The sequence below is a fragment of the Corylus avellana genome, chromosome 2 (assembly GCF_965113065.1).
Source record: "Corylus avellana chromosome 2, dhCorAvel1.hap1.2, whole genome shotgun sequence".
Classification (NCBI taxonomy): Eukaryota; Viridiplantae; Streptophyta; class Magnoliopsida; order Fagales; family Betulaceae; genus Corylus; species Corylus avellana.
In genome coordinates, this window is record NC_142491.1 from 5,619,550 (window position 1) to 5,645,738 (window position 26,189).

General features: G+C 34.4%; 2 protein-coding genes across 2 annotated transcripts; one reads left to right on the forward strand and one right to left on the reverse strand.

Annotated features, from left to right (window-relative positions):
* Positions 1 to 1,232: 1,232 nt before the first annotated feature.
* EMB3126 (Ribosomal protein L1p/L10e family) lies at positions 1,233 to 6,519 on the forward strand. The gene is made up of 7 exons (XM_059593160.2): positions 1,233 to 1,683; positions 2,938 to 3,117; positions 3,255 to 3,309; positions 4,358 to 4,485; positions 4,698 to 4,781; positions 5,959 to 6,084; positions 6,178 to 6,519. Exons 1-7 carry the CDS (start codon positions 1,306 to 1,308, stop codon positions 6,313 to 6,315), a joined length of 1,089 nt encoding a protein of 362 aa, XP_059449143.2. The 5' UTR covers positions 1,233 to 1,305; the 3' UTR covers positions 6,316 to 6,519.
* Positions 6,520 to 8,428: 1,909 nt separating this feature from the next.
* On the reverse strand, positions 8,429 to 26,047 carry SMC5 (structural maintenance of chromosomes 5). The gene is made up of 30 exons (XM_059593149.2): positions 25,868 to 26,047; positions 25,179 to 25,356; positions 24,949 to 25,102; positions 23,625 to 23,698; positions 22,505 to 22,651; positions 22,260 to 22,364; positions 21,890 to 22,035; positions 21,211 to 21,322; positions 20,925 to 21,080; positions 20,334 to 20,455; positions 20,111 to 20,255; positions 19,964 to 20,029; positions 19,167 to 19,295; positions 18,987 to 19,085; positions 18,650 to 18,815; positions 18,412 to 18,557; positions 18,174 to 18,237; positions 17,956 to 18,080; positions 17,705 to 17,782; positions 16,147 to 16,219; positions 14,258 to 14,361; positions 12,383 to 12,499; positions 12,227 to 12,304; positions 10,954 to 11,053; positions 10,810 to 10,864; positions 9,998 to 10,046; positions 9,798 to 9,885; positions 9,649 to 9,721; positions 8,801 to 8,904; positions 8,429 to 8,710 (listed from the first exon to the last, which is right to left on the reverse strand). Exons 1-30 carry the CDS (start codon positions 25,903 to 25,905, stop codon positions 8,649 to 8,651), a joined length of 3,153 nt encoding a protein of 1,050 aa, XP_059449132.2. The 5' UTR covers positions 25,906 to 26,047; the 3' UTR covers positions 8,429 to 8,648.
* Positions 26,048 to 26,189: the final 142 nt, after the last annotated feature.

The window sequence follows — 26,189 nt, forward strand, 5'->3', positions numbered from 1 at the left end:
TGGTTTATTATTTGCACTGTAAATCTAGCTTATCACGTTTTTGTAATCATTTTCCCAATTTGCTTAGAAGAAGAAAAAAAAGGGTGAATGGCGTTCAAACTGTTTTGTTCTGCTTGAGGACCAGAACAAAGGTCTTGCTTTAAGCTTATATAAACTCAATATAATTAAGAGAAAGTCTATCACCTAATTGACAATGTTCTTCAAACTTTTAATTGTGACAATGCTTCCTCTTAAACTATCAAAAATTGTCAATGTTCCCTTCAATGACGAAATTACCTTTCGTAAAATAAAAAAAAAAAAAATACTAAAACTTCTAGAAAAAAAAAAAAAAAAAAAAAAAACTAAAACTAACAAAAAAAAAAAAATCAAATAAAATCCAGGCGGTGGCCAATTTTTTTTTTTTAAAAAAAAAAGTAAAAAAGAAAAAATCATTTTTATAAGAAAAAGTTTAAAATTTTCAATTTTTTTTATAAAAATTGAAAATTTTCGTTTTTTTAATTTTCGTTTTATAATTTTTTTTTTAAATAAAACTTTCCATTTAAAAAATAAAATAAAATTTTCGTTTTTTAAAACAAAATTAAAAAAAAATTAAAAAAATTTCATTTACAAAAATTTAGTTTTTTCAAAAAAAAAAAAAAAATTTAAAATTCAAATTTTCATTTAAAAAAAAAATCAAATTTTTTTTTTTTTTTTTTTTTCTGAATTTATAGTAATATTTTTGTCTTATTGATAAATCTATAAAGGTTTTTTTGTCTTGTTGGTAATCTTGGGGGACGTTGACAATATTTTGGTAGTTTAAAGAAAATTGTCACAATTGAAAACTTTTTGAAGACACTGTCAATTAGGTGGTAGTTTAAGGGAATATGTGGACTTTACCCATATAATTAATAATAAACCCTTCAATTAATTAAGAATTCTAATATGAAACACAAAATACTTTTCTTTTTTCATACAAATAAATTATTATTTTTGGGTTATTTACATATTATAATTAACCATCTAAAAATTTTACATGTTTAAATTATTTTCCTTTACATACTTTATTGTAACATTTATTCTAACAATTTAAAATTTGGTTGAAGAAGAACATAATTTTAAAATACTTTGTAAATATAATTATCATTTTATTATCATTTTTCTTTTTCTTTCTGTCAAATTTCAATAGCACACTGAAAGAATGGTCTACAATACAAAAAGCTCCACAACACACAAGCAACACCTCTTATTATCTCCATTTTATATGGATAGAGATAACAAAAGCTTCTTTCGTTTCCATTAACACGCACAGAGAGACAGAGCTCAACCATGGCGACGTGTACCACACCCTCATCCCTGATGCTAACGTACGCCGCCTCATCAGTACACCCCCAAGACATCACCCCCTCACTCATCGCCTTCAAGCCCAAACCACTATCCACCACTTTTTCTCTCTGCCCTCTAGTCTTGAATCACAGGGAGAGAAGGCTAGGTAAGTGGGTCAATGTGAATTTTCGGAGGGAAGCCAGACATGGTGCTTCCCAACGTAACCAAGTAGTTGTTGCTGCTTTGGCTGCTGAGGCTGAGGTGGCTGAGGATGTGGAAGAGCAGGAAGGAGTGGAAGCGGTTGCTGGGCCTGGGACTGGGACTGTGACTGTGCCAAAGCCAAAGAAAGGGAAGGCTGCGTTGCCTTTGAAGAGAGATAGAGTATGTGCGAAGAAAGTTGTGAGCTTTTGGTGATTCTGTCTTTGGTTTTGTGATTTTTTTTTTTGGGGTTATTGAGTTCTTGATTGTTGGGTTTGACTTGGTTTAGGTTTTTGTTACTGCTCTGGGATTTCAATTTCAGAAATTGTTGCCAATTTTTACTGACAGAGTATGCCTAATGTTTTCTCGTTTGTCTTTTCGTTTTGACGAGAAAGAGTGTGTCTAATGATTTTCTTCTTGTTGTTGCCATTACATGAAGTCTGTGTTAATTAAGAGACTTGATTGATGGGTTTTGCTGGATTAGCCTCTGGATTATCATTTCGGAATTTTAGTCTCAGAAATACCCCCTGTTGCTTCTGCAGAGAGGCATTGTATTGTTAGTTACCATTTCTTTGGTTAGCTGCTTTAGTTTCTAAATTTTTGAATGGATTGAGTGTTAGGGTGTGCTTGAATGCCTTGTGAAAAATTTATATTAGTTTGCATATCGTTAAAATAGAATTAATCACTTCAAATTTAGGTAATTCAGAAAATGGAAGCCATCGGTAAAGTTTGTTGTGAAATTTTACGAAATTTTGTGATTGTAGCATTTCATAAAGTTGTGTATATTGTCAGTTGTGTTAGCAGTTTCAGTTTTCTTTATCCACTTAATTCTTTGATGATGGAATTGTACTGTTAAATACTATGTGAATGAATCTGTTCATTTTTTTTTTCCTCCTGCTAATTCTGAGTATCATTTGATAATGTAATTTTTAAAAATTGTTAGTGTGGCCTATGATGAGAGATGAGGTTCAATTTTGGTTTGTCGTGTCTAGACTGGGTGATTTCACTAATGAGATTTTGGTTGGTTTTCTCAAATTGACCATTATTCTTTTTCAATTTAACTATTGTTTTCATATTTAAGAATTTGGTTTATTTCTATTATAGCTTCATGAGTCATGTATGCAATTGTGATGTTGATACTCTAGTATCATTTGCATTTTCTTAATTAAAATTTTTTTCCTGTTTCCTTTCAGCCTGTTTTACTCATTTAGGTGTTATACATCATGCTTTTTATTTTTATTATATATATATATATATATATATTCTTCACTTCATAAGATTTAGCTTTGACCCTAAATTCCAGTGGTTTTCTCTCTTTTTATTTGGTTAAAAAATTTCAGTTGCAAGAAAACCCCTAATTATTTGAATTAATAGTTTAGTTTGATTGCTTCTTCTGAGATTTTCCTAAACTAAAACTTGTTTTGTCAATAATGTCAGACAAGGTCTAAGAGATTCTTGGAAATTCAAAAGTTAAGGGAAAACAAAAAAGAATATGACCTGAAGACTGCAATATCTTTGCTAAAGCAAATGGCTAGTACAAAGTTCGTGGAAACCGTTGAAGCGCATTTCCGTCTAAACATTGATCCAAAATACAATGACCAACAGCTGAGGGCAACCGTGAGTTCTCTGGTCTTCATTTGATTATGGGAAAGTATATTACTGTTCACGTTAACTGCTTGATACTGATATATATCCAATGTCATGTTTTATGACTCTTTATTTTTCTCCTTTCTTCTTTCCAAATATTTTATTAGGTAAGTCTGCCCAAGGGAACTGGACAGACTGTTAGAGTGGCTGTTCTTACTCAAGGTAATTACTCTTCTCAACTTTCATTCTTGACACCCATTTCTTTTACAATTGATGATATCTAATTTAGCATTGTCATTTATCTCTAGTACAATGTCTTTTTGATCATTAAGATAGAAAGTTTTCTTGTTGAGGAAGTATGTGCAAAAGGAAATGAATCAATTTGGCACCACTTACATGAACTTAGGGGTATCTGTGTTGCTAACTGTTTAAGTAGCGAATGTAAATAGGTGGGTTATGTCGTATTTGAGATTGTGATTTCCATTTTCCATGGTGTAATTGACCCGACAACATCTACAGCCCTAGAGCAGGGAAAAATCCCCACTGAAATGGGGTTTCAAAGTCTCATTATGCATCTACCCTTGGCTTAGAAGGGCTAGATTACTGCTTGCTTTACTAAAGGCAGGGTTACTTTCTTGTATACTTGGGATCTGCCTTTGTGTTTTTTAATGAATTTTAGATTACTTATAAAAAAAAAAGGTATGGGTTACTTTAGCTGTATGTTTTCCTCTATAGTGGATATCTATGTAAACGACAACTTATTCTGAGCCTCTGAAGAGTTTTTTTTTTTTTGTTACTTTTGCCACGGCCTGGTTTGTTAAAAATGCAGATGTGAAGAGTGAGATTGTTAGTCTTTCAATAACTTTTTAAAAAGTTGGTCCATTTGTAACTTATCATGTGTCTCTCAAATTTTGACCTCATGGATCTCCTTTTATTAGGTGTTATCAGCTGTTTTTACCAAGTATAAATTAACTTAGTTTCTTATTCTATAAAAAGGCTTTCTACTATACATTTTTTGATAAGTCTGTAGTACACCGAGAGAGTTTTTTTTTTTTTTTTTTTGGTATAAGTAATATATTGAAAAAAATTCCTTATAGGACATTTTCCCCTTGTAATAAACTGATAATACTTTAGATTTGTGCCAGTTCTTCTTGCAGCATGTGCATGAAAATTATATCCTTTCAGCATGTGCATGAAAATTATAATTGTTGTTGTTGTCATTTCCTTTCTGTTACCTGGGCTCTTCTTAAGGTATGCTTGACATTTACAGGTGAGAGGTTCGATGAAGCAAAAAATGCAGGAGCTGATTTGGTTGGTGGAGAGGACTTGATACAACAAATAAAAGAAGGATTTATGGAATTCGACAAATTAATTGCTTCACCGGATATGATGCCCAAGGTGTAGCTCTGAATATCTTATTCTAGTTATTTATATTAACTGCCATTATGCATCTGAAATATCGAGAGGAAAGACAGATATGTTCACCTTTTTTCTGCGTAGAAATAAATTGGTTAAGAATTATGTCCATTTCATTTAAATGAAAATCAGTAAATAGCCTGGTAATAATAGTCCGGCGGATTTTACTTACATGGACTTGCTGATTTTATCAGGTTGCAAGCCTAGGAAAGATTCTGGGACCGCGAGGGCTGATGCCAAATCCAAAAGCCGGTACCGTCACACCCAATATACCTCAGGTATGGTCTCTCTCTCTCTCTCTCTCTCTCTCTCACCTTAATTGAGTATTTTAATTAGGTGGGCTTCCATGATCGGTAGACTGATTTTTTTGTTTTCATTTCTATTTTTTAGTTTAAAGAAATTACTTTGATTGTGCTTAATAAGCGCAACTAGGAATTAGTAACCAAATCCATTCTCTTTTTCCTAAAGATAAAATAAGTAGGTGAGCTGTTAGAATGATTGATTTGGCTTAACATTTATCAAGAAAAAAAAAATTGATTGATTTGGTTTAATGGCTTGAGGCTTCCATTGATCTCTGTGTAGTTGTTGTTGGTGATTATGTGAATATTGTCAGTTATGGATGTAACTAATTTATAAGGCATGGCTGGATTGTGAAGCTGGCCGTTTTGAACGTTGTTGGTGATTATGTCAATATTGTTAGTTATGGATGTAACTAATGGATAAGGTGTGGCTGGATTGTGATGGTGGATTTGAGGCTTATGAGCAAGGATTTGAATGAAGGTCATGGTTGATTGAAGGTGGATTTTTCCAAGGTTGAAGAAAAGGCTAATATTCTTTGTTTTTATTTCTGAACTTAAATGGCAAACAGTACTGCTTTATAATCTACATGGTTCCCCAACTATATGAGAATATTGACCTACTTATCAAAAAAAACTATACGAGAATATTGACCTTATATTTGAAAAGTTTACATCTGTCATAAACTGGACGACTTTTTGTAATGACCAAACGTGCAACCAACTTAGGTAGAAGAAGTGTAAAACTTAGATGAGGTATTCAAGTGTAATTTTCTCTTTTCTTTTTGCATTGGCAGTCGACACTCATTCTTGATTCTGAACCTTCACCTGGTGTTCAGAAACTCTCTTTTAGATTTTTCCTCATTCATGATGCATACAGATGCAAATCTGACAAAGTGAGAATAATGGAATGGAAGGAAAATTAAAATCATCTGAGATTTGCAAGCATTTATGGATTGTGTGTGAATGACGTGATAAGAACATTGTAATGATGACAAAAGGGAGGGAAAGAGGGGGAGAAACAACCAAGTTGGTTAACATCTTTGAAGTTACCAAGATCGTATTTGCTATTGAATAAAGCAGCATGGCAAATGACATGGGTTTTTGGTTAGCTAGCAGTAAAAGATTTAACGCGAGTTCTTTCTATTATGTGTTTCAGGCTATAGCAGAATTCAAGCAGGGGAAAGTTGAATACAGAGCGGATAAAACTGGGATTGTTCACTTGCCTTTTGGAAAAGCTGACTTTCCTGAAGAAGACCTTATTGTTAACTTGCTCGCTGCAGTAGTACGTTCTTCCTTCTTCCCTGAACTTCACTGGTGTCTGAAATGCATTTACTCATCATACAAATCTTACTGATTCGTTGCCTTCATCTAACAGAAATCTGTAGAAGCCAACAAGCCAACAGGTGCTAAAGGTGTTTACTGGAAAAGCGCACACATTTGCTCATCGATGGGGCCTTCTATTCGGTTAAATATAAGGGAGACGCTCGATTACAAGCCTACGTCAAAGGTTTGAAGAACACCATACTTTTGTAAATGTTGTCTTCAATTTAGTAAAGATGGTAGGGGAGTAACTAATATGAAGATAGGAAGACTGATGGTTGTCTGGGTTGGAACTGTCACAAAAATGTGCAAACTCCATCATCTTCTACACTGACCTGAAAGCCCTTGTATTATTATTCTGATCAATATTATCAATTTTATTACCTTTTTTTTTTTTGTTCGTTTTGCAATCAGGAATTTTGGGTCGTGTAAAACATATATGAAAATTGGTTTTCTTGCTAAGAACTTCAACCCAGCCTAAGTGCTTTAGCACATTTCACATATTTTGCTTGCCTTTCAAATTGCTGGGTTGTGTTCCCTTTTCTTGCCAATTGGTGCCCACTGCTGGTGCAACGTAACAAGATTTGTCTCCTGCAACAATGAAATGAGATCTAAAGCTCTTTAGGACTGATATGTCTCTTTTTCCATCTTCTCTCTTTACTCGGTGTAAAGACTTCCCAAAAAGCATGCAAATGACAAACAATCAGCCATGTTAAACAACAATTAAAATTGTCCAAGAAAACATTTAATAAAAAAAAATATAGTCCAAGAAAATTGCTGGTTCCAATCTTTTATTTATTTATTTATTTTTTCCTATTCAGAATAGGGAAAAGGAAAGGGGAGGAAAAAAAAAACCAAAAGAACAAAATTACAACAAATGGTCCTTGTCACTCCTAATCCTAAGAGAAAAAAGAAAAAGGGAATCATCGGGAATGCTTCCAAACATCGAGTGGGAAGCGGCCCATTTAGCAACCGAGTGTGCACGAGAATTGGCACATCTAAAGACCTTTGAAGCGGTCCAAAAGGAAAAAGAGGAGAGCTAGAGGTGGCAGTTTTTAATGATAGGAGCATACGGTTAATCGGTGAAAATGTGACCTTGATTGAGAGCCAAAATGGTGAAAAGGGAATCACTTTCAATCAAGACAGAGGAGCAATCATGAGAGAGGGCAAGCCGGATACCAAGAAAGAGCAGCAGAAGCTTCACCAAGGGAGGGATTTGAGTGGGGGCAGCCTTAGAGTACTAGCTGCCAAGATCCAGCCAACGTGGTTGCTTAGGACAGCCGAGGCTACACTGAAAAGGTGCCGGACAGCAACATCAAAATTGATCTTATACGTGGTTTTAAATTACCCCAAAACTAGGTTAAACCCTTGACTCATTCTCCCATTAATTAACAACACAAGTCTGCAAGGATGTGCTCTGAATGTTGTAAGTCACTTACCCTTTGTAAACCAAGGCAGGCAAAGAAGGGGGTTGTGAGCAGGGCCAATAGGAGTGCTTGAACAGCATAGGTTTTAGATCACATAACTGAAATTTGGGAGTAAAAAAAATCTATAGGATTTGTGGCACAGAATGACAAGCAAATCATAGTCAATAATCTGTTGACTTGCGGTAACCGGGCACATTTTGCTGAGAATTTCAATTGTTGTTTGCTTTACAACATTCACATCCGGGTATTTTGCGTTTTTGAACTTTGACTGCTTCACAACTACTCAACATTCAGAATTACCAACATTCACTGCAGAATTACCAACCTAATCCACAAGGGCTTACCTTCTTTTCTTTTTTTTTAACAATCCACAAGGGTTTACCTGATTAGCAAATAAACGGCCAACAAAGAGCACCAAACTCCAAATAATTTCATACACCATCAATAAAAACCATAATGCTAATTGCAAGCTATTTATAACCGTCAGCCAAAGTGGACCCTAATTTATCTCGAGTTCTAATTAAGGATAAAGTTTTTCTTCAAATTGGGTTAGACAATTTCTCTAATTCAATCTATTAAATTGGCATATGTCTTATAACAAGTAATTCTTACGTGCATCTTTTTTTTTTTTTTCCTTTTTCTTTTTCTTTTTTAATGTGAGAAATTACATGCTTTAAAAACACATCAAGTAAAAAATTGTCCCTAATTAAGGCCATATATAAAACTTACAAAACATAAAATCCCCAAAATATAAATCCATAAATCTCGCCTATTCTGGATTTTTTACTTGAATCATTTCAATAATTATAAATTATCACGCCAATTTGAACCTGTAGTACAAGTGTACCGCTTTATCAGCACTACATATAGACATCTTCATGAAGGAAATATACCACTCGTAATAATTACGACATTAAATAGAGGATTCTCTCTTTACAAAGGCGAAAGGAATTCAAGTATACATGGATAAACAATATATCAGAATTTGTTGTACAAAACCATCTGAAACGGGACAAAACACAGCTCACTTCAAATGGATTACATTAGCTGCCCTACGTAATTTTTTTTAAACAAAAATTTTTAACTTGAGATTGGTATTTCAGCATCGACCTTCTCCTACTAAACCTGTGACAGTTGCCCAGCAATCTCCACTGCTCCACACTGAATTAACAGACAACAAAACCTTGCCAGTAAGTGACTGACCTTTAAGTACAATAAATAGATAAAGAATAATCTGGAAGTTACCATTACCTTTTGAAGGCTGCTCAATCCAAGGCCCATTCATTATATTCAGAACGCTACATGCCTCACTGTACTCCAAATCGGGAAGCAACTTTGGTGTAAGTAAGAAACACCTGCATATTGATGGAAACACTTAAACCACCTCTACATTTTGAAAAGAGAGCACATTGGTAGTGCCCTTCGGACCCAACCCTAGGGAGTAAACCACGGATACACGATTCCTCTTGTCAAAACTATGTATCAAGTAATTCAAAAAAACTCCTAGTGTGGAATCGAACCCAAAATGTCTAAGTCTACGGCTCATCCCAAGCCTGCTCTTTAACCACTAGGCTGCACCGGGATGGGTTGGAAAGAGAGTTTATAAAAAGCATAAATTTTTTTTTAAAACTGCAAGAAATGAAATAGTAATTTTGTAACAAACGTATCCCTTTTATCAGGTACTCAATCTTATAATCTGTTTAAAATAAGTTGTGATTTCACCCAAATCCTAGCGTAATTGTTTCTTTTTCAAGCCAAAGCAATGGCCCCCCCCCCCCCCCCCCCCCTCCATTCTCTAGCAAATATTCGGATTCTGGCACCACTTGTAGACTGCATGTGGGACATAACTGTGCTCATTGACAGAAAACTTGACATGAAGAACATTAATGTTGCCTAGGCGGTTATATGCTTCTCTTCAACAAAAGTACTTTTATACTACTACTACTAGCACCACCAAACATCTAAACCAAATTATTTGACCGTTTGTAGTTACACTATAATAAAAGCCTCTAATATAACCACGGTTTCAACTTGGATTGTCTTTAAATTTGCCAAACTAAATCAAGACAGAAATTATCACGTAAGATTAGAGTTCTTACTGAGGTGTGTTTGGTTGGCTGGCAGCTCTCACTAGTTGCTGGAACATCTTTCTTTCATTTATAGGGTCCATCCCTGAGGAACATTCAGAGCCCATAATTATTTCTTGCAAGATACAAGAAGTTGGAAAACACTTCATATGGTAACTAACCTTGATTTATCTCATCAACCACCCTAAATGGGCAGTCTGTAAGATCTTGAAGAGAAACAAGATAAAGAATGGTTGAAACCGACCGCTCCTAGATAATGGAAATTTCAGGAAATTGTAAGATACAACTGTCATACTTTTTGGCAAGTAAGATAGAACTGTCATACTAGCCATCAAGAACACAGATTTAATAAATGTGATACCCCTCCAGATTGATGGTGGGCGCTGAGAACTTGAAGCTGTCCTGCTTGCCTGAAGAAGTTATAAAAGGGAAAAAAAGGATCGACATATTCATTAATATATTTAAATCTATATCATAAAACTTACACATTAAATATGGCCTCATAATTTCTAAGAAGCAAATAAACAAGCACGAGGCATATGATTACATCCAATTTCAAAACAATGGGTGTACCATTAACCAAGTGTAATACCGTAAATAATGTGCAAAATAATGCCTATTGCATGGAGAAGCTTCAACAGGATTTCTTATGGGGTGGAATGGGTGATGTGTTCAAATTTTTAGCATGCCAGAGAGAGTAGGGAGTCAATCCTCAAAGTGAACCTGCGGAATATAGTGTCATCGTGCCTTTTGTGGTGTACTTGGAGGGAAAAAATGATAGAAATTGTGAAGACAGAGAGAGAACGAAGGTAAAACTTGAGTTTTTTTTTTTTTAAAAAAAAAACATATCATTGGGCAGCTGCTATAGATTTAATTTGCTTAGTTTTCATGATTGTCTTGACTTGTACTCTCTTCTAATAATATTCCGTTCACTTATCAAAAAAAAAATCAGTTCCCCTTGTTCAGAAGGCAAGTTTCTCTTTAAAACTGAAGTTTACCAATAACACCCTTTTTTTTTTTTTTTTAAGGGGGAGGGCAGAACAAAACTGCACCACATCAATAAAACCTAAATTAAACAGCCAAAAAATCAACTGTTCAAATAATTAAAAAGCCTACTATCTATAGGAAAACATATTTATTGAAAACATAGAATAGATTCAAAGCAGTAATTACCTGAACTTGACTTTTATAAGAATTCCAAATTGATCAAAGTCCTTGTCATGCTCATCTAAGAAGAAGAAACATCATGAAAAAAAAAAAAAATGAGAAAGACATCTCATAAAAGTATATTCTCTTTAAGACCCTGCAACCACATACCCAATGAAACTTCTCCTGCAACAGCCATCTCTTGGAAGTTACGACTGAAAGTCTCATTTATCTGAGCAACAAGCTTCCTCAATGTTGGAAGCCAATTTTCCTGTACAATTCAAAATTAGCACGTTTCTTAAGAGAACATAGACTACATCAACATACGTATCAATATCAAAACAACTACACTGATGGGGCGAGCAAATCCATAAAAGACATGGAGGAACTAACACGAGGAAATAAAAAAGCTTAAAAAGCTAAAAGGATATTAATATGATATGATAGACATCAATTCATCATTCAATTTAAGTTTTGATTGGGCTGGAGGGGAGCACTATTACCCTGATTTTGGGAACATGTTGGTCTCTTCCAATCCAAATTTTTTGGCCATTCATGAGATTCATGGCCATAATGAAGACAATATCATGAGCATATGACCATATTAATCAACTTAAAAGGAAATCAAACACCTGGACAATTGTTTACTCAAAAAATGCGCTTGGACCAGTTTACGTTTTGATTGGAACCAATTTAAGGTTTGACTGAAACCAAAAGCTACTCAACCTGACATCTTCTTATAAGCTATCTGGACTATCTGACCAAACTGCCAAACATTTAGGCAGCCAAATGCAATGATGAATAACATTAACATTTGGAAAAACACATACGGAAAACCAACTTACTCTTCAGTAAAGCAAAAGAAGTAAATAAAGCACAAAATTGTGTTAAAAAAGTTGTATGCACCTTTGTGGGCCATTTTTCATCCGCTTAAATCAAAGATAAAATTACTGGAACTAAAGGAAATTTTTCTGAACTTTGCTTTCTCAGGAATTTTTTTATTCTAAAAATTTTGATAACTAATGGAAAAGAAAGAGACGATTTGGGTGTGAGGGAATGTGGAATCATGTCCTAACAAGAGGCAAATAATCTAGATAACACTCAATTGATTACTGTTGCATCGCAATTCAAGATGAATTAAAACAAATAGTTTTAAAAGGAGTAACAAAAGAAGAAGAGATGCATTTTTATGGTATGATAATTCAATGGTGTTTTCTGAATTGGAAAGAGTAAAGAGAACAGGAAAGAGGGGGTGAGCTTTGCAATAGGTAGAGTTTTCTTTGAGCAACATGAGGCAACCCATGCATATTGCCTTCCCAGGCCTCACATGCTCAAACTCAGTCTTTTAGCTTCAGTATTGAATTATGAGGGGTATATATTGTATTGCCTTCTCCATTTACATCAACTTTGATTACAAGATGAATGGCAACTAAACTTCACTCACCTTCAGGTTATCAATTTCAGCTAAACACCTCCTCAGTTCCTCGTTATCTGCCGCAAGTTTTGTTGCAAGAGCTTCTATCTGTAATGTGATTGCAATTAGGTTAAAACATAAAAGAAACATCTAGTATAAAAGATACAAAAGATGGGAGAAGACTACCTGATGCTTACGGTGTTCATATTCTTCCAAAATATTGTTGTTTAGGAAGAGAATAGAATTGGCTTGAGAAACATTATCTTGAATAGCAGCCTCCAATTCCTCAATGGTAGTAGGCATCTACATTTGAAGCTGAAGGACATTAGAATATTCTTTGCTAAAAGTGAAACTAATCACATGAGACCAAACTGTCATATTAGATTTCTTGACTAAATACTAATATTGGTAGTATGAAACTAAAACAAATGGTATCTTTATCAAATTTCTAATATTTACTTTATAAGTGTTTCATGGCAAACTGTAAATTATTGATGTGAAGATATTCCAAACAAGAGGTGAAAATGAAATCTTTTATTTTTTTGGTAAGTAATGTAGTATATATTAAAAAGCGCAGAGAGGCGCAACCTTAGTATACAGGAAATATACAAAAGAACACATAAATAGAAAGAGAAAAGAGAACAAGAAAATCATTAAAACTTATCACTAAGGGAGCTAAAAAAACAGTTGTTCAACTAAAAAGAGAATAAAAGAAAAAGGACTTAAGCTCCTCCAAATTCCTTTCCTGGTTCTCGAAATATTTGTCATTTCTTTTTCTCCACAAGCTCCACGTAAGGCAAGAAAGCACCATCTTCCACACAACAATACACTTCGAGAGCGACCACCCGCCCACCAGCAGGCAAACAAATCCGCCACTTGATTAGGCGAAATGAAATAATTGTGACAGCTTGTAGAGTCCTAAAATAGATAACCAAGGCTGCCTACACAATTACGTCAAAATCGACGAAATTTCTATGAGATCCAAAATGACTCCTCAATACTTTGGAGCTTCCACGAAATCTTGCCAAGATAATTTAAAACTTTACAGGTTTGATGCCACTAAAAATCCACTTCAGTAAGAATCTTAAATAGAAAAATTTGGTTTATGCCACAACCTTGTCCATAAGCATGAAATATTAACCTTGATATTGCCATTGCATTAGACATATTCGATGCCCTATGTTCAAAGGATAAATCATATCATTAGAATATTAATTAAATGATTATAATCACCTTGTCCCATTTAGCTTTAGGTTTTAGGACAACTAGATTTAACATGGTATCGAAGCTATGGTCTTGAGTTCGAACTTTGACTTCATAATTTATCTCACATTTCAATTAAATATTTCACATGTTAGGCCCACTAGTTGAAAGAGAATTTAAGCCCACAAGTGAATGAGTGTTAAAATATTAATTAAATTATTAAACCTTTTTTTTTTTATATATATATAAGTTTAAGCTTTTGGGCAACTGGTGATTTAACATTTCTCCCATCTAAAGTTGATAATGGAACATAATGTTATTTTCCATTACAATTTCAAGCCCACATCCACATTCAGCCATGCTCCACATAGTAGACCAAGCACAAGATCACATGAATAGATGGGGCCTAGAATTATAGAGCTGCAAGCCATTCGTTGTGGAGAACCGGTTCGGCATGGATGCACAGGTTGTGAGTAGAAAACACAACATAAAACAATCCAATAAAGCCTCTTTTTTAAATCAATTTGCGATGAAGAATATAGGAAACAAGAACTAATATGTTAAATTTAATTATAATTCATTAAACTTTGGTGCTCGAACTCCACAAATTTAAAAGATGGGCCATCTAACACATAATTATTTTGTGGTGCTGCTCTTGCACAGCTTTTTGTATAATATTTTTATGTCCATCAAATTATAATTGAACTATACCCCCCTGTTCTGGAAACATTTAACTTGAAGAATTGCCAAAATCCAGCAGTACATCTCAACACAAAAGCTTGTATCATGAAACACATGTTGATTCATGTAACTAAAAATGAATTTTTCCTTGTTTAAACTTTAAGCCATAATACAAACCTCAAGAAATTCCTTTTCAAGTTCTGGAGTGATCATAGCAATTGATTCTGCATGCCTCTTGGCAACTGACAACTGCTGCCTACGATCATCTACTTCCTTCTTACCTTAACAGGAAGCAAAATGGTAAATGGTCAACTCCACATAAACAACATTTCACATAATTTAAAGTCATGGCCTGTATCTCTTAACATACATCTCCCTATGCTTTGAGAACAACATAAAATGTGAGAATTCTTATAGGGAGGACAACATCTTCGCCAAGATATTGTGAATCTCAACCATTTTCTTATCATCATCTCGCTAGCTATTGCTGAGATGCTAAATGATAGAACTCACCAATACCTCACTAAGAAATCAAATTTTCCATCTTTCAGAAGAATAAATAAAACCTTGATAACCCCATTCAAGGTATTTAATTGTATTATTTTAGTTTCCTCTCCAAACAAAAATAAGGATTCCAATAAAAGAAAAACAGGTTCAAGATAACACTTTTTTCTTTTAATTCTAATACCTTTTATTGTACTATAGTATTTTGCTCTCATGGTTTATTGTTAAGAGTTTACAAATAAAGGGTTCAAGATAAAGATTTCTAGAATTAAAGCTTCAGAAAAACTGCAAGATGCATCTAGAGTCAAATACCTGTAAAGCGAGTGTTACGAACAGAACATCCATCATAAAGTAATAGTGTGACAAGCCCAACGAATGGAATAGTACTTCTAAGCATTATGCTACTAGTAATATACCTTAAAAAAAAAGTCTCTTAAGACAACCATAAGCATGCACACACTCCATTATATAAATACTTTAGCAACTAAGAACATAATTACATGGGTGGTGTAACCACTAAGATCAATGCACTCTATTATGTCTACCAGAAGTTTGTTAGCAGCTATCTCTGATTCTGTTCTAGGATTCTTCTTATTCACACATTATTTGTAGCAATAAAGAGTTCTTGCAGCTGCAGCAGGATTTCAAAAACCAATGATAGTGTGAGTTTGAACCTCTTCTTTCCATGACTCCCCTCTCAACTGGGACAAATATCCAATGCTTAAAGTAGGAACCAATTTGATTCTACCATAGATTTTGAATTTGCAGATCAGGTAATATTTATAAGAATTCCACATTAGTCATTAGTCCAAAAGAATCAAACAGAGATTTGATGATAGGTTGGTGAAGGAGAATCCTTCTCATCCTAACTTCTAAGCCATCAGCCAAGGGAACCTCAAATAATGCCAAGCTTCTTAAACGAACTTAACCTAATACAAAGAAGCCACTTGAAACAATTTGACCTTTAATTACCTCTAAGATTGGCCTGATCTCGGAAGCAGGATTATATACACCCATGATAAATGCTTTTCCCCCAACATCTTTAATACACATTATATATAAAAACTCTCCCACAACATTTTAGGTTCCTTGTGTCACTTTAACGACCCACACCACCTCCAGTGACAAATCTTAACAAAGATTTCAAACTGGAATCATGCAAGAAACCTCTAACCAAGTTATCAACATATTAAAGATGGAAGCAACTATGATGTGATGATATCCTTCTGCCACTCGTCAAATCATAATATTGCCAAGAATCTAAGTAACTAATATATAACTTTCTTGAAAGGAGAACAAGTTCCCAACAAGAAAGGTCCAAGAAGCATGATTACATTGGGGATCTGTCTACTCTTCACTGTGATGTCATCTGCTCACTATGTTTATGTAAGAAACAAGGCCAATTTAATATTTGACTTTTTAAGCAAAACAAAATGGCAAATAAAAAACCATAATTTTGATTCAACAAAAATTTTAAGCATAAGTCCATGAACAGATTAAAATATTTTTGACAAATTTCTTGAGAAAGAAAAGGTCAAAATTATATTTAAATTAATACTTACAATACTCATAGTGTAGCGATGCTTGCATAGCAAACTTTTCATGCTGCTTGAGACTGACTTCTAGATCTCTAATCTGAAAATTTGTAAAAACAATAAGATCAAGAACGTTGATCAGAAACTAAGGATATATATTCTTCAGTCAGTTATGCCATATTATTTCAATAAGAACAGACAAGATATACAAATGACAAACAGACAGATCCTACGGAGAAATTCATTTAAGTTGAAAGAAAACTTCACTAAAACACTGAGAGGATGCTATGTGAATTAGTCACAAAACATCAGAAGTTTTGAGCTGTATATGTCTAGAAATATCTCCAAAAGCAAATCCATTGCAATCTTACTTTTTTTTTTTCCCAATAGTGTGCATGTCTCTAATTTTTCCGCGTTTTTGAAGTTATGTTCTTTTTCTATAATTTAGGAGTTCTCTTGTATACTCCATCTGTACAAGATTGCACCCCTCGACGATTTGAATGAATATATATTACTTCTATAAAAAAAAAAAAAAGAATGATAAGTCGACTTCATAAAGTATAACTAAAGCTAAATTTATGCACATTTGTGCGCCACAAAATAGCATAGGAGAGAATTAAAAGATAAAACATAGCTGAAAACTTACTTCCCCACCAAAAGGGAAAAAGACCTGGTAAGTCTTACATCCAATAGATTAACTCTGACTTGAATAATTAACATGCACTATACCTGCTATAATAAGATCGTCTGCATTTTTGAAATTTTGACGATGTTTTCATTGTAATTTAAAATTTAACGCAAATTTTAAAACATGTATGTCATATCACAGGCCATTGACAATGTCTTTGGCTTTTACCAGAAAAATCAGGTATTCAACTGTTTCTAACATATTTCAAAATCATATAACATGTCCATGTAAACCATTCAGCACTACATGTATTACAAACTAATACATGAAATGGACAAATACATGCATTTCCTACAGACGAATTTGTTGGTGAAAAATTAGTTCATTATCACCATTATCTATATATATAAGTTCTACGGGTATTATAGTCATTGTATGCATTAGTTTAAACAAACTTTTATTAGCATCCTCTACAGCCACCTATTCTTCACTGGCATACTGACAGATCCATACTTACCAACAAAAATTATAGGTCTATTGACATGTTCAAGCCCTAGTTTGACATGTTCAAGCCCAAGTTTCGTGCTCAATCATGCCACCTCTGGCTTCTCAAGAACAATGTATTTCTAACATTGCCAATTTAGTTATTACAGGAATAAGACAAATAGAAGAACAAAAAAAAAGTGTCACAAATATATATATATATATATATATACAATTTAGTTATTACAGGAATAAGACAAATAGAAGAACAAAAAAAAAGTGTCACAAATATATATATATATAAGAAAAAGTGTCACAAATATAATCATAATCTTTTCAGCTTTTAGAAGTGACTTTTGCATCCTCTTAAACCAATTCTTAGTTTCATTAATAGTATCTGGGAATCAATAAATGGATTTTAATAATGCTTGTACAGCATCCTGGATCAGCTTGACAATTAATCCCTGAAAATACCTTTGCCTCAAATTCAATGGATGCCATATGTGTTTCTGCAAACCTCTGTTTGTAAGAAACAGCCTCAACGAGTAGGTTCTGTCAAAAATAATTATGGTTAGAAGAATGAAGAAACTGATTTATTCAACACATCTACCTCTATGCTGGAGAATAGTTTATTGTGTAATTCTGACATAAATCTGCAAACAAAGTCATTGCACAACATAATAACGAAAAAGGAGCACAAAACCAGAACCTGAAAGCAACTTCACCTTAAGTTCAATTGCACAATGGAACCGCTGAATGTTACATTTTGCAGCTTGATCAATAAGCTTTGCCATAACACTATCCAGGTCATCCCCCTTCTCTAAAGATTCTAATTTTCTTCTTCTCTGAACTGAGATCACCAGAGTATATTCATTTTTTAAAATAATGCAAAGAATGGATGCAACAGTGCAACAGTCTTCTAAAAAGCAACTTCTATACTTACTGATAAGATTTTCCGATTCACGCCTTTTTCTCTTCTCATGCTGTGATATCTTGATAATCTCCTCCTGCAAAATATATATCATGAATACAGTACAAATGCAAATTTGTATGTCAGATCAACTCCCAATAAGTTAATTTTCAAGGTTAAATGTAGTAACAAAAATACAAGCAAACTCAAAGAAAGAGAAGTCAGGTATCAGTTAAAACATTGGAAAACTTGTGTATGTTTCTTAACATACCCGCTGTTTGTGAAGTTTAGCTGCTTCATCCTCTAAGTATCTTAGCTCAGTCTGAATTGATTTAAGACTTTCCTCCAAAGCAATGACAGATTCTTCCAGTTCCTTTTTCCTGGACCGCATCCCTTCAATTTCCCCAGCATCCAAACCTGAAAAGTAGAAAATAAGAATTGGCAGCTTACACAATCATTAAGGTCTTAGATTATATGCTGATCAAGACATATGGTTTATAGAAACATACTACACAAAAGAAGATTTGAGCGATGCACTGGTTCTACACTGGCTGAAAAATGATCACCATATCTAGATTTAGACCACCGATAGTGATTTTCCGGAGTCCAACAATCTAAAATACCCAACTTTAGAAGATTATCAGCCTTTTGATCAGTTTCCTTGGACCCTATGTACTGAGTCAAAAACATGTACGTTAGGAACAGAGATAAGCTTCATATGCCAGATATAATCAGAACCCACATTTTTCTAACTTCCCAACATCATGAGGCTCGCCCAACAGACCGCTCACATATTCAAATCAATCACAAAAAAAAACAAAAACAAAAAAAGCTTAGGAAGCATACTGAATGATCCAAACCAAATTGGCCAGTCAAAACATCCTTTACAGCATTAGGAGCATCAAAAACTTGGTCAATCCGGGAATAGAGGCCAAGTGAACGCATCTGCTTCATGTAAAAAAATGACAATAAGATATTCATGACTGTTCAAATGTGGTACATAGCTGAAGCTCCAACCCCACATACCTCCTCAGAAAGTTGAAAGGGCAATGTAGCACGACCATCATTCCCCATATAATTTAAGACTGGAACATCAAATGACCTTAGATTTTTTACCAAAAAGTCCCGATCACCAGGATCCTGAGTTATGAAAGACTGCAAATGAAGCAAAAATGAAATAGGAAACAAGGGTGATTAGAAGTTTACTGTCGAAAAGAACTTTCCCCACCACCCCAATAAAAAATTAGATTCATATAAAATGATGGGTTTTTTATTCTCAGTAAGCAATATAGCATTCTGCTGAAAGAAAATTATATAGTAAAAGATAAGAAGAAATTACACTTGATCCTCCCAAGCTAACACGTGCACAACTTTTTGCCTATTTTAACACCAAATCTAATGGAAGGTGAAAATTGCAACGAACTGGTAATTTGAAAGGGCAAAGTATCACAATATTAATTTGGAAACGTCTTTCAATTTTGGGGGTCCGAGACAAATTAACATTTTCCTGCAATTCTTTATTTATTAGTCCCTCATGTTGATGTGTCTTATTGCGATTTATCCAAATTTTATGGAACCCATTTCAAATCATTAACCTAACAAATTCCTTCCTATAGCTTTGTCCCAATGTAGCTTTTTGAAGTAGCTAAGACCTCTAAGAAGTAAGAAAACCAACAAGTAATCCAGGAACCTGCTATAATCCTCAATCAAGGCAGAGCAAGTGCTGAACCCAAATGAGAAAAAATAGCAGTCGAGAACCTTATTTTTCTGTTTAATTCAGATTAAGGCAAAAATCTAAATAAAACGATAATTGGTGAGAATACCTTCCAGATGTAATATGGGACATGACCTTCTAAATAGTCTGCATGAACCCGATCTGAGACATTAACCTGAACAGAAAAATATGAAAATGCAAGTGGAAAGAAAAAATTTATTCATAAACACAACAATCTGAACTTTAGAATATGTACCTCAACCAAAACAGGACCATACACCTCCTTATTGAACTCTTCGCGATGTTCTTGCAACCAGTGATAAGCCTCAAATATCTTCTCAGCTCCAGATCTCTTTAATGCCTGTAGGCATTTGTTATGTGTATTTTCCATATCCCTCAGCCTACAAAAAATATCATTAAAAAGCCAGAGTAGGGGAAAAAAGCACATAGAAAACGTTTTAATCTCATTCAAATTTTACCTGTCTAGGCAGTTCCTGAGGCCCAATTTTTTTTGAGACAAAAGTTTTTCCTTCTCTGACTTTTGATACCTCTTCTGATTAGCAGAAACTTCTAGCTCCAGAATGCGAGAACTTAAATTTTCCTTAAAAAAATAATTCAGTAATAAGAGTAGAGGCAGCATCGAAGTCAAAAAACCAGCAACCAAATAGTAATTAATGATTTTTCAGAAAAGTGATCAGGTTAAGTTGTCCTCCATAAAAAATACGCATGACTTCAAACCGATTGTTGTTTTACAATTTTTACTCATAATTCTATCAAATAGTAACTGTTAATTATTATTAATATAAAAATTGTACATTATTTACGAGCAAACCAACACCACAAAACTGAGTAGATTATACTTGCACCAATAAGATATATGAAAACCAGATAAGAGAAATCATAACCTCTTCAAAATAGATAAGGTTAAAGTTCAGTTTCATACATTTGAAGTGGTAATAATTATAAAGTTTCTTGTCAATATAGGCAAGAACAAAATTACTAACTTAACTCACATTGTAGCCCACATAGCCAGAAGAAATTGTTGGTTGAAGCTAGAAATAGTAACTTACAAGTTCATCTTTTGGGGGTTCATAAAGCGGCAGATTTTCAAAATCTAGTTCAGCAGCAGCAAGATCCTCTTTAGCTTTCAAGATTCTTTGTTGACGAGATTCTTCTTGCCTCTTGAGATCTTCCATTTCATTGTATTTTCCTCGTGCTTGCACCCCCTATGAATAATAATATTGAAGCAAACAGAATCTACTCAACTGTATAACAAAATATTAGAGAAACCTAATATATATATATATATATATATATATATATATATGAGAAAAAAAAATAGCAATATCTAAGTACCAAATGGCTTTCACTAGCAACAAGTTCTCTACGTTTTTTCGAATTTTCGTTCATGAGACTGCCAACTTTTTTACATTTAGCATCCAATGCTGCTTTCTCCTGCTTTTGTTTCCTGCAAATAATAGATTGATTATGAGCACACCCAACACCTTAGAAGAATATTAGGAACATATTGCAACAGTAATTGGTCTCAATCTACATAACACAGAATCCCCCAAGAGTAAATGTCCCTGTCACAAAGCTAAGATATCTAATTGACACTTAACGAACTTCAGATGCAAAGTAACCACCACAAACATTTGACATGCAACTATCTCCGCATGTCTGTTTTGTTTTTTTTTTTTTTTTTTTGATAAGTAGTCGAAATTTCATTAAAACGTGCGAAAGGTGCAACTCAAGTACACAACAAGTATACAAGAAAAACACCTAACTAGAAGAAGAAAAGGAGGCAAGAAAATCATGAAAGCTAAGCCCATTAAGAATAAGATCTAAAGCAGTTGTCCAGTGGAAAAACATTCTGAAAAAGAAAGATTTTAGTTCCTTATATGGTCAGCATGTCAATGACCACATATGATAAAACATGTCATTAGTGTATATGACAATTCGATAGTTTACTAAAATAGAAGATAATTGCATATACAGTAAGAATTGCACAATCGGGTAAACCAAAGCATCATACTCAATTGGTTCTCTAAGCTCATTTAAAGTTTTTGCAGCTTCATCCAACTTCTTCTTGGCATCCTTTTCCTGCTCCTTAGCCTCCATATATTCAGCCTTCTTCATATCATACTTCAGCCAGGGTAATTTCTTTTTCATGGACTCTACCTGTAAATGACAGAAAAAGGCTTTTTTTTTTTTATAAGTAATCAATAACTGTCATTAAAAGCATACAGGCACCCTTAAGTTCAAAGAAAGAATACAAGAGGATGCACCTAGCTAGAAGGAGCAAAAAGGACAAGGAAATCACTATAACTAAGTGACAAAAAAAAAGGCATTTAAAATGCTATCAAGCATAAAAATAAGGATTAACAAAACCTAGAAAAACGAACCTTCGCTAGAAAGTCTTCTCTTTGACGGACACGCTCAACATCTTTTTCTAATTCAGCATTAAGCGCCTTCCACTGATTCAAAGTTTCTCCATTCCTCTCAACTGACTAAATCAGGGAAAATTCTTATTAATAACCATAGTTGTTATAGATATAACAAAAACCATAATAATCATAACTGCACAGTTCTAATAATTTCAAATCATAAACACTATATCCATGAAGAAGGTGAATCTTTAGAAACTCACTAGCTCAATATTCTTCAGTTCACGACTTTTTTCAACAAGGGCACGATGTTGGATTGGAAGTTGAGGATCAACAGCCTTTTCAGTCTCTTCTAGAAGTTGCACTGGAGTTAATCTGGCAAACTCACAGACCCTGTCTTGTGGCAAAAACTACAACCCAAAACCCGACCCCCACCCCCAAGGGGAAAAAAAGAAATTTAACAATTTAGGCATAGAACCTGATGTGAACCCATAATCAGCTACACAAATAGCAAAACTGTAATATCATGAATATCAATTACCATCCATGTGCTACGGAAAGCAGGTGGGGTGGGGGAGTTAAAGAAAAAGAAGAGAGAAGAACCAATGGATGAAAAATTAAAAAGTTACACAACAGAGTAGATCCAAATCAAAGGGATGCAAAATACAGTTAGAGGTATTAGGGAATTGACAATCTTACCATGTTCTATTAATTATGCTCGTTGTGAACTATTTGGAAGAAAAATTAAGAAGTTAAAAATGCTACAAGTACCAAATTCTCCCCAAAAATTGGTTCCCAAATGCTGTGTCAACATTCCATGAAATCTATTATTTTGGGAAATGTGTCATCATCCCGGTGACACATCACTTGGGAACCAACTTTTAAGGAAAAAATTTGGTAAATGTAGCATTTCATCATATAAAAATATCACAATTTACAGTTTATCTCTTTTGGAAGATCACACAATTATACTACCGTGCTGCAAAAGAGACAGCACCTGCCAGATGAGATGAAGGAACCTCAGCAGGATCGCAAATTGAAGCACAGAAAAATACCAGCATATCACAAGGGCCACTATGGTACTCGATGACAACACACTGGTACTTGAGATTAAGGGCAGTGGATATAGTATTAGATAAACATTTCTGAAGTGTTAGATAAACATTTCTGAATTGTTCAAAACCAAATGCAAACAGACATCCATGCACACGTGCTTTCATCCAATGAGCTCAGTTTCAATAATAAACCCATTCTTCCATGATAAAGAATGGAACATAAATATCAAAAATTATACATGTAAAAGGAAGCAAAGTTGCATCTATTCAATAACATTTCACAGTTGATACATCAAATATCCTAATCTAGGTCTTCAAACTTACTCACTTGAGTCAAATTGTTGACTTGGATGTTGAACCTTTGAATGATTTCAGCTACATCCTTTTTAGGGACTACTTTTCCTGAAACCAACAAATGAAGGATAAGAAATCGCTAGCTAGAGTAAATGTTTTCTGTTTTCCTGTTTAATAACAGGAGCAATGCTGTGCAGTGCTATTTAAAACAGAGATCTTGAGCACTTCTAATTCTTTTTGTTTATGCTATGAATGGTAGGATTAGATTAAGTTAATTGCTAATATTGGTTATTAGTAAGTTTTATAAGGTTTTATTTCATTATAAATAGAAATCATGAAAGCATTGCAATAGACCCTTGACTTTAAATATTAATAAAATTTCCCTATGGTTTTTTGTTCTTTTGAGAACTTTTTGCTTGATTTAGCACCCAAAGCAAGGTTTCCCCGTCCTTTCAGTCTAATAAAGGCTTCAAAGGAAGATTGAAGTACGCTTTCACATTACTAGACAACCCTCGTGATGTCACAATATATATGCACACAATGACACAAGATGCAAACTTGAACGCACGCGCTCACACCATGACGTGTGGATGTCATTTAGGAAAACAAGTTTCTATTAATTTTTTAATTCAAAGAAATATAAAGAATTATAGCAAATTATTAAAATTGATAGAGGGAGAAAAACGACATTACATATATAAAGGAACTGAATTTTTAAAAATGCTTGACAAAGCAGCCACCATAAGCTAATTTGGACTGAGGTTCAACTAGTAATTCAGAAGTTCCTTCTTCATGACAACATTAGGTAAAATTATGGATAAATTAAGGTCCTAGTAACATGAAAACCAACATGGTTCCTTGTGTTGCAGCTAGGGGTGCCGTTCGGCCCGGTAGCCCATGCCCAAATTTTGGGCTTGAACCAAAAAACATTTTGCCCATAGGGCCATGTTGGGCTCATTCTCTTAAGCCCAAAGTCAGGCTCAGGTTTGATCACTAATGGCCCGGCCCAGGCTGGCCAATTGTTTGATTTCAACATAGATAAAATGTATTCATTTTAATTGTTAGTTGAATGTAAGATATTGAATATAAATGCCTTAAGGACTGTCCTGAGCTCAGGCCAGGCTGGACTCAGACAGAACTTAAGTGTTACTATGTGCTGGCCCAGTCCAACCCAAGCCATGGGCACTCGTAGTTGCAGCTAGATACCACCTTGGTTCATAAGTAAAGATCATCACAATTGTTTTCTCTATTCCCACCCATCTAAGTTAACCTCAACCAAGAAAATGTTAGATTAGGGGTCCCAAAAAAAAAAAGATTCAGCGAAATGAGAGACTCGTGTCAAGTATTAAATATCTTACCATTGAACAACCACTCAGACTTGTTATGCGTATCCACTTTACGCATAATGGTAATCTGCTCATCTTCAGTGTCCCCTCTTAGGGAAATTTTAATATAACCAGACTCCTCTCCACGCTTCACATATGCTCCAACACTCGTTGCCCTCCCAAGCAGCTGCGCAAAACAACTTCCCATCATTACAAAAAATGCCAGCAGTGTAATCAAAAAATTACGCCAGCCTTTAACTAACCTGAGGTTCACCACCTAGACCAAGTGCAATGGCACATACGAGAGAGCTCTTCCCAGATCCATTTGGTCCAATTACAAGGTTCAGACGTGGCCCTGGTTTGCATTTCAGGTGATTAAAGGTCATGAAATTGTGGAGCTCGATCTCAATTATATTCCCACGCATATAATCATCTTCCCCTCTGAAAGAACAAGTTGAAAAGCATTAATTTTCCATTGCCAATAAAGCAGAATGAATTGCAGGATATAAAATGTTAAATCCCAACATAAATTATTTGAATCTTAACACGGATTCCCAGTTCATTTCAGCTGAATTGTTTTATTAATCTCGGCAACCAAGCATTAATTGCTTGCTGAGGAAACTTAAACCAAGAAAAAGAACTGAAACACGCTTCCTCTCGCAAAATCGCAGAAAACAGAATTTACATTCCAATTTCACCAATTGCTATTTCTTTTCGCATTTCCCCTAAATTTTCTCGGCAACCAAACAGAGCTTTCCGCACTAAACCAGTCCCTCCCCTTCCCCCCTCCAAAAAACAAAAAAAAAAAAACCCGAATGCGATACACTCAATGTAACCGTGTCACCAGTACAGAACATCAAAACACTACACATAAAAATTCTAGATTTCACAAAGTATATAGCAAATTAAGCAAATTTATTTGTATGTGGTCGAGTAGGGGAAGTATACGAACCTGGTGATCTTGGGGCGCTTAGCGCGAGGCTCGGCCATTGAGGAAGATTGTCCGTGTCCAGTGGCGCTTAAGAATTGCGAGATTATATTAGTGTCTCTGTGAAACCCAATGTGCTATGATCTCGGACATGGGAGAGTTAGGGTTTCAGAGAGTAGAGATAAAGAGAGAGGACCTAGAACCGAGAATTGGCGCCAAAAGATGTTATTATGGAGCAATTTATTGCAACCAAAAAAAAAAAAATTGAAAAATATATATGACTTGGTTATATAAAATAAAGTGGTGGACCTGGTGGTATATACATAAGAAATAACTTTTTTTTTAT

What these genes read in the sequence shown, in the direction of transcription:
- EMB3126 (XM_059593160.2), top strand. Translation starts at nt 1,306, where the DNA reads ATGGCGACGTGTACCACACCCTCATCCCTGATGCTAACGTACGCCGCC. An exon ending in TGCCTTTGAAGAGAGATAGA is followed by an intron (nt 1,684 to 2,937) that starts GTATGTGCGAAG and finishes CAATAATGTCAG; the next exon opens with ACAAGGTCTAAGAGATTCTT. An exon ending in TCACACCCAATATACCTCAG is followed by an intron (nt 4,782 to 5,958) that starts GTATGGTCTCTC and finishes TATGTGTTTCAG; the next exon opens with GCTATAGCAGAATTCAAGCA.
- SMC5 (XM_059593149.2), bottom strand. Translation starts at nt 25,905, where the DNA reads ATGGCCGAGCCTCGCGCTAAGCGCCCCAAGATCACCAG. An exon ending in TTGCTAGTGAAAGCCATTTG is followed by an intron (nt 21,081 to 21,210) that starts GTACTTAGATAT and finishes TATTATTCATAG; the next exon opens with GGGGTGCAAGCACGAGGAAA. An exon ending in CCCACCATCAATCTGGAGGG is followed by an intron (nt 9,886 to 9,997) that starts GTATCACATTTA and finishes TCCATTATCTAG; the next exon opens with GAGCGGTCGGTTTCAACCAT.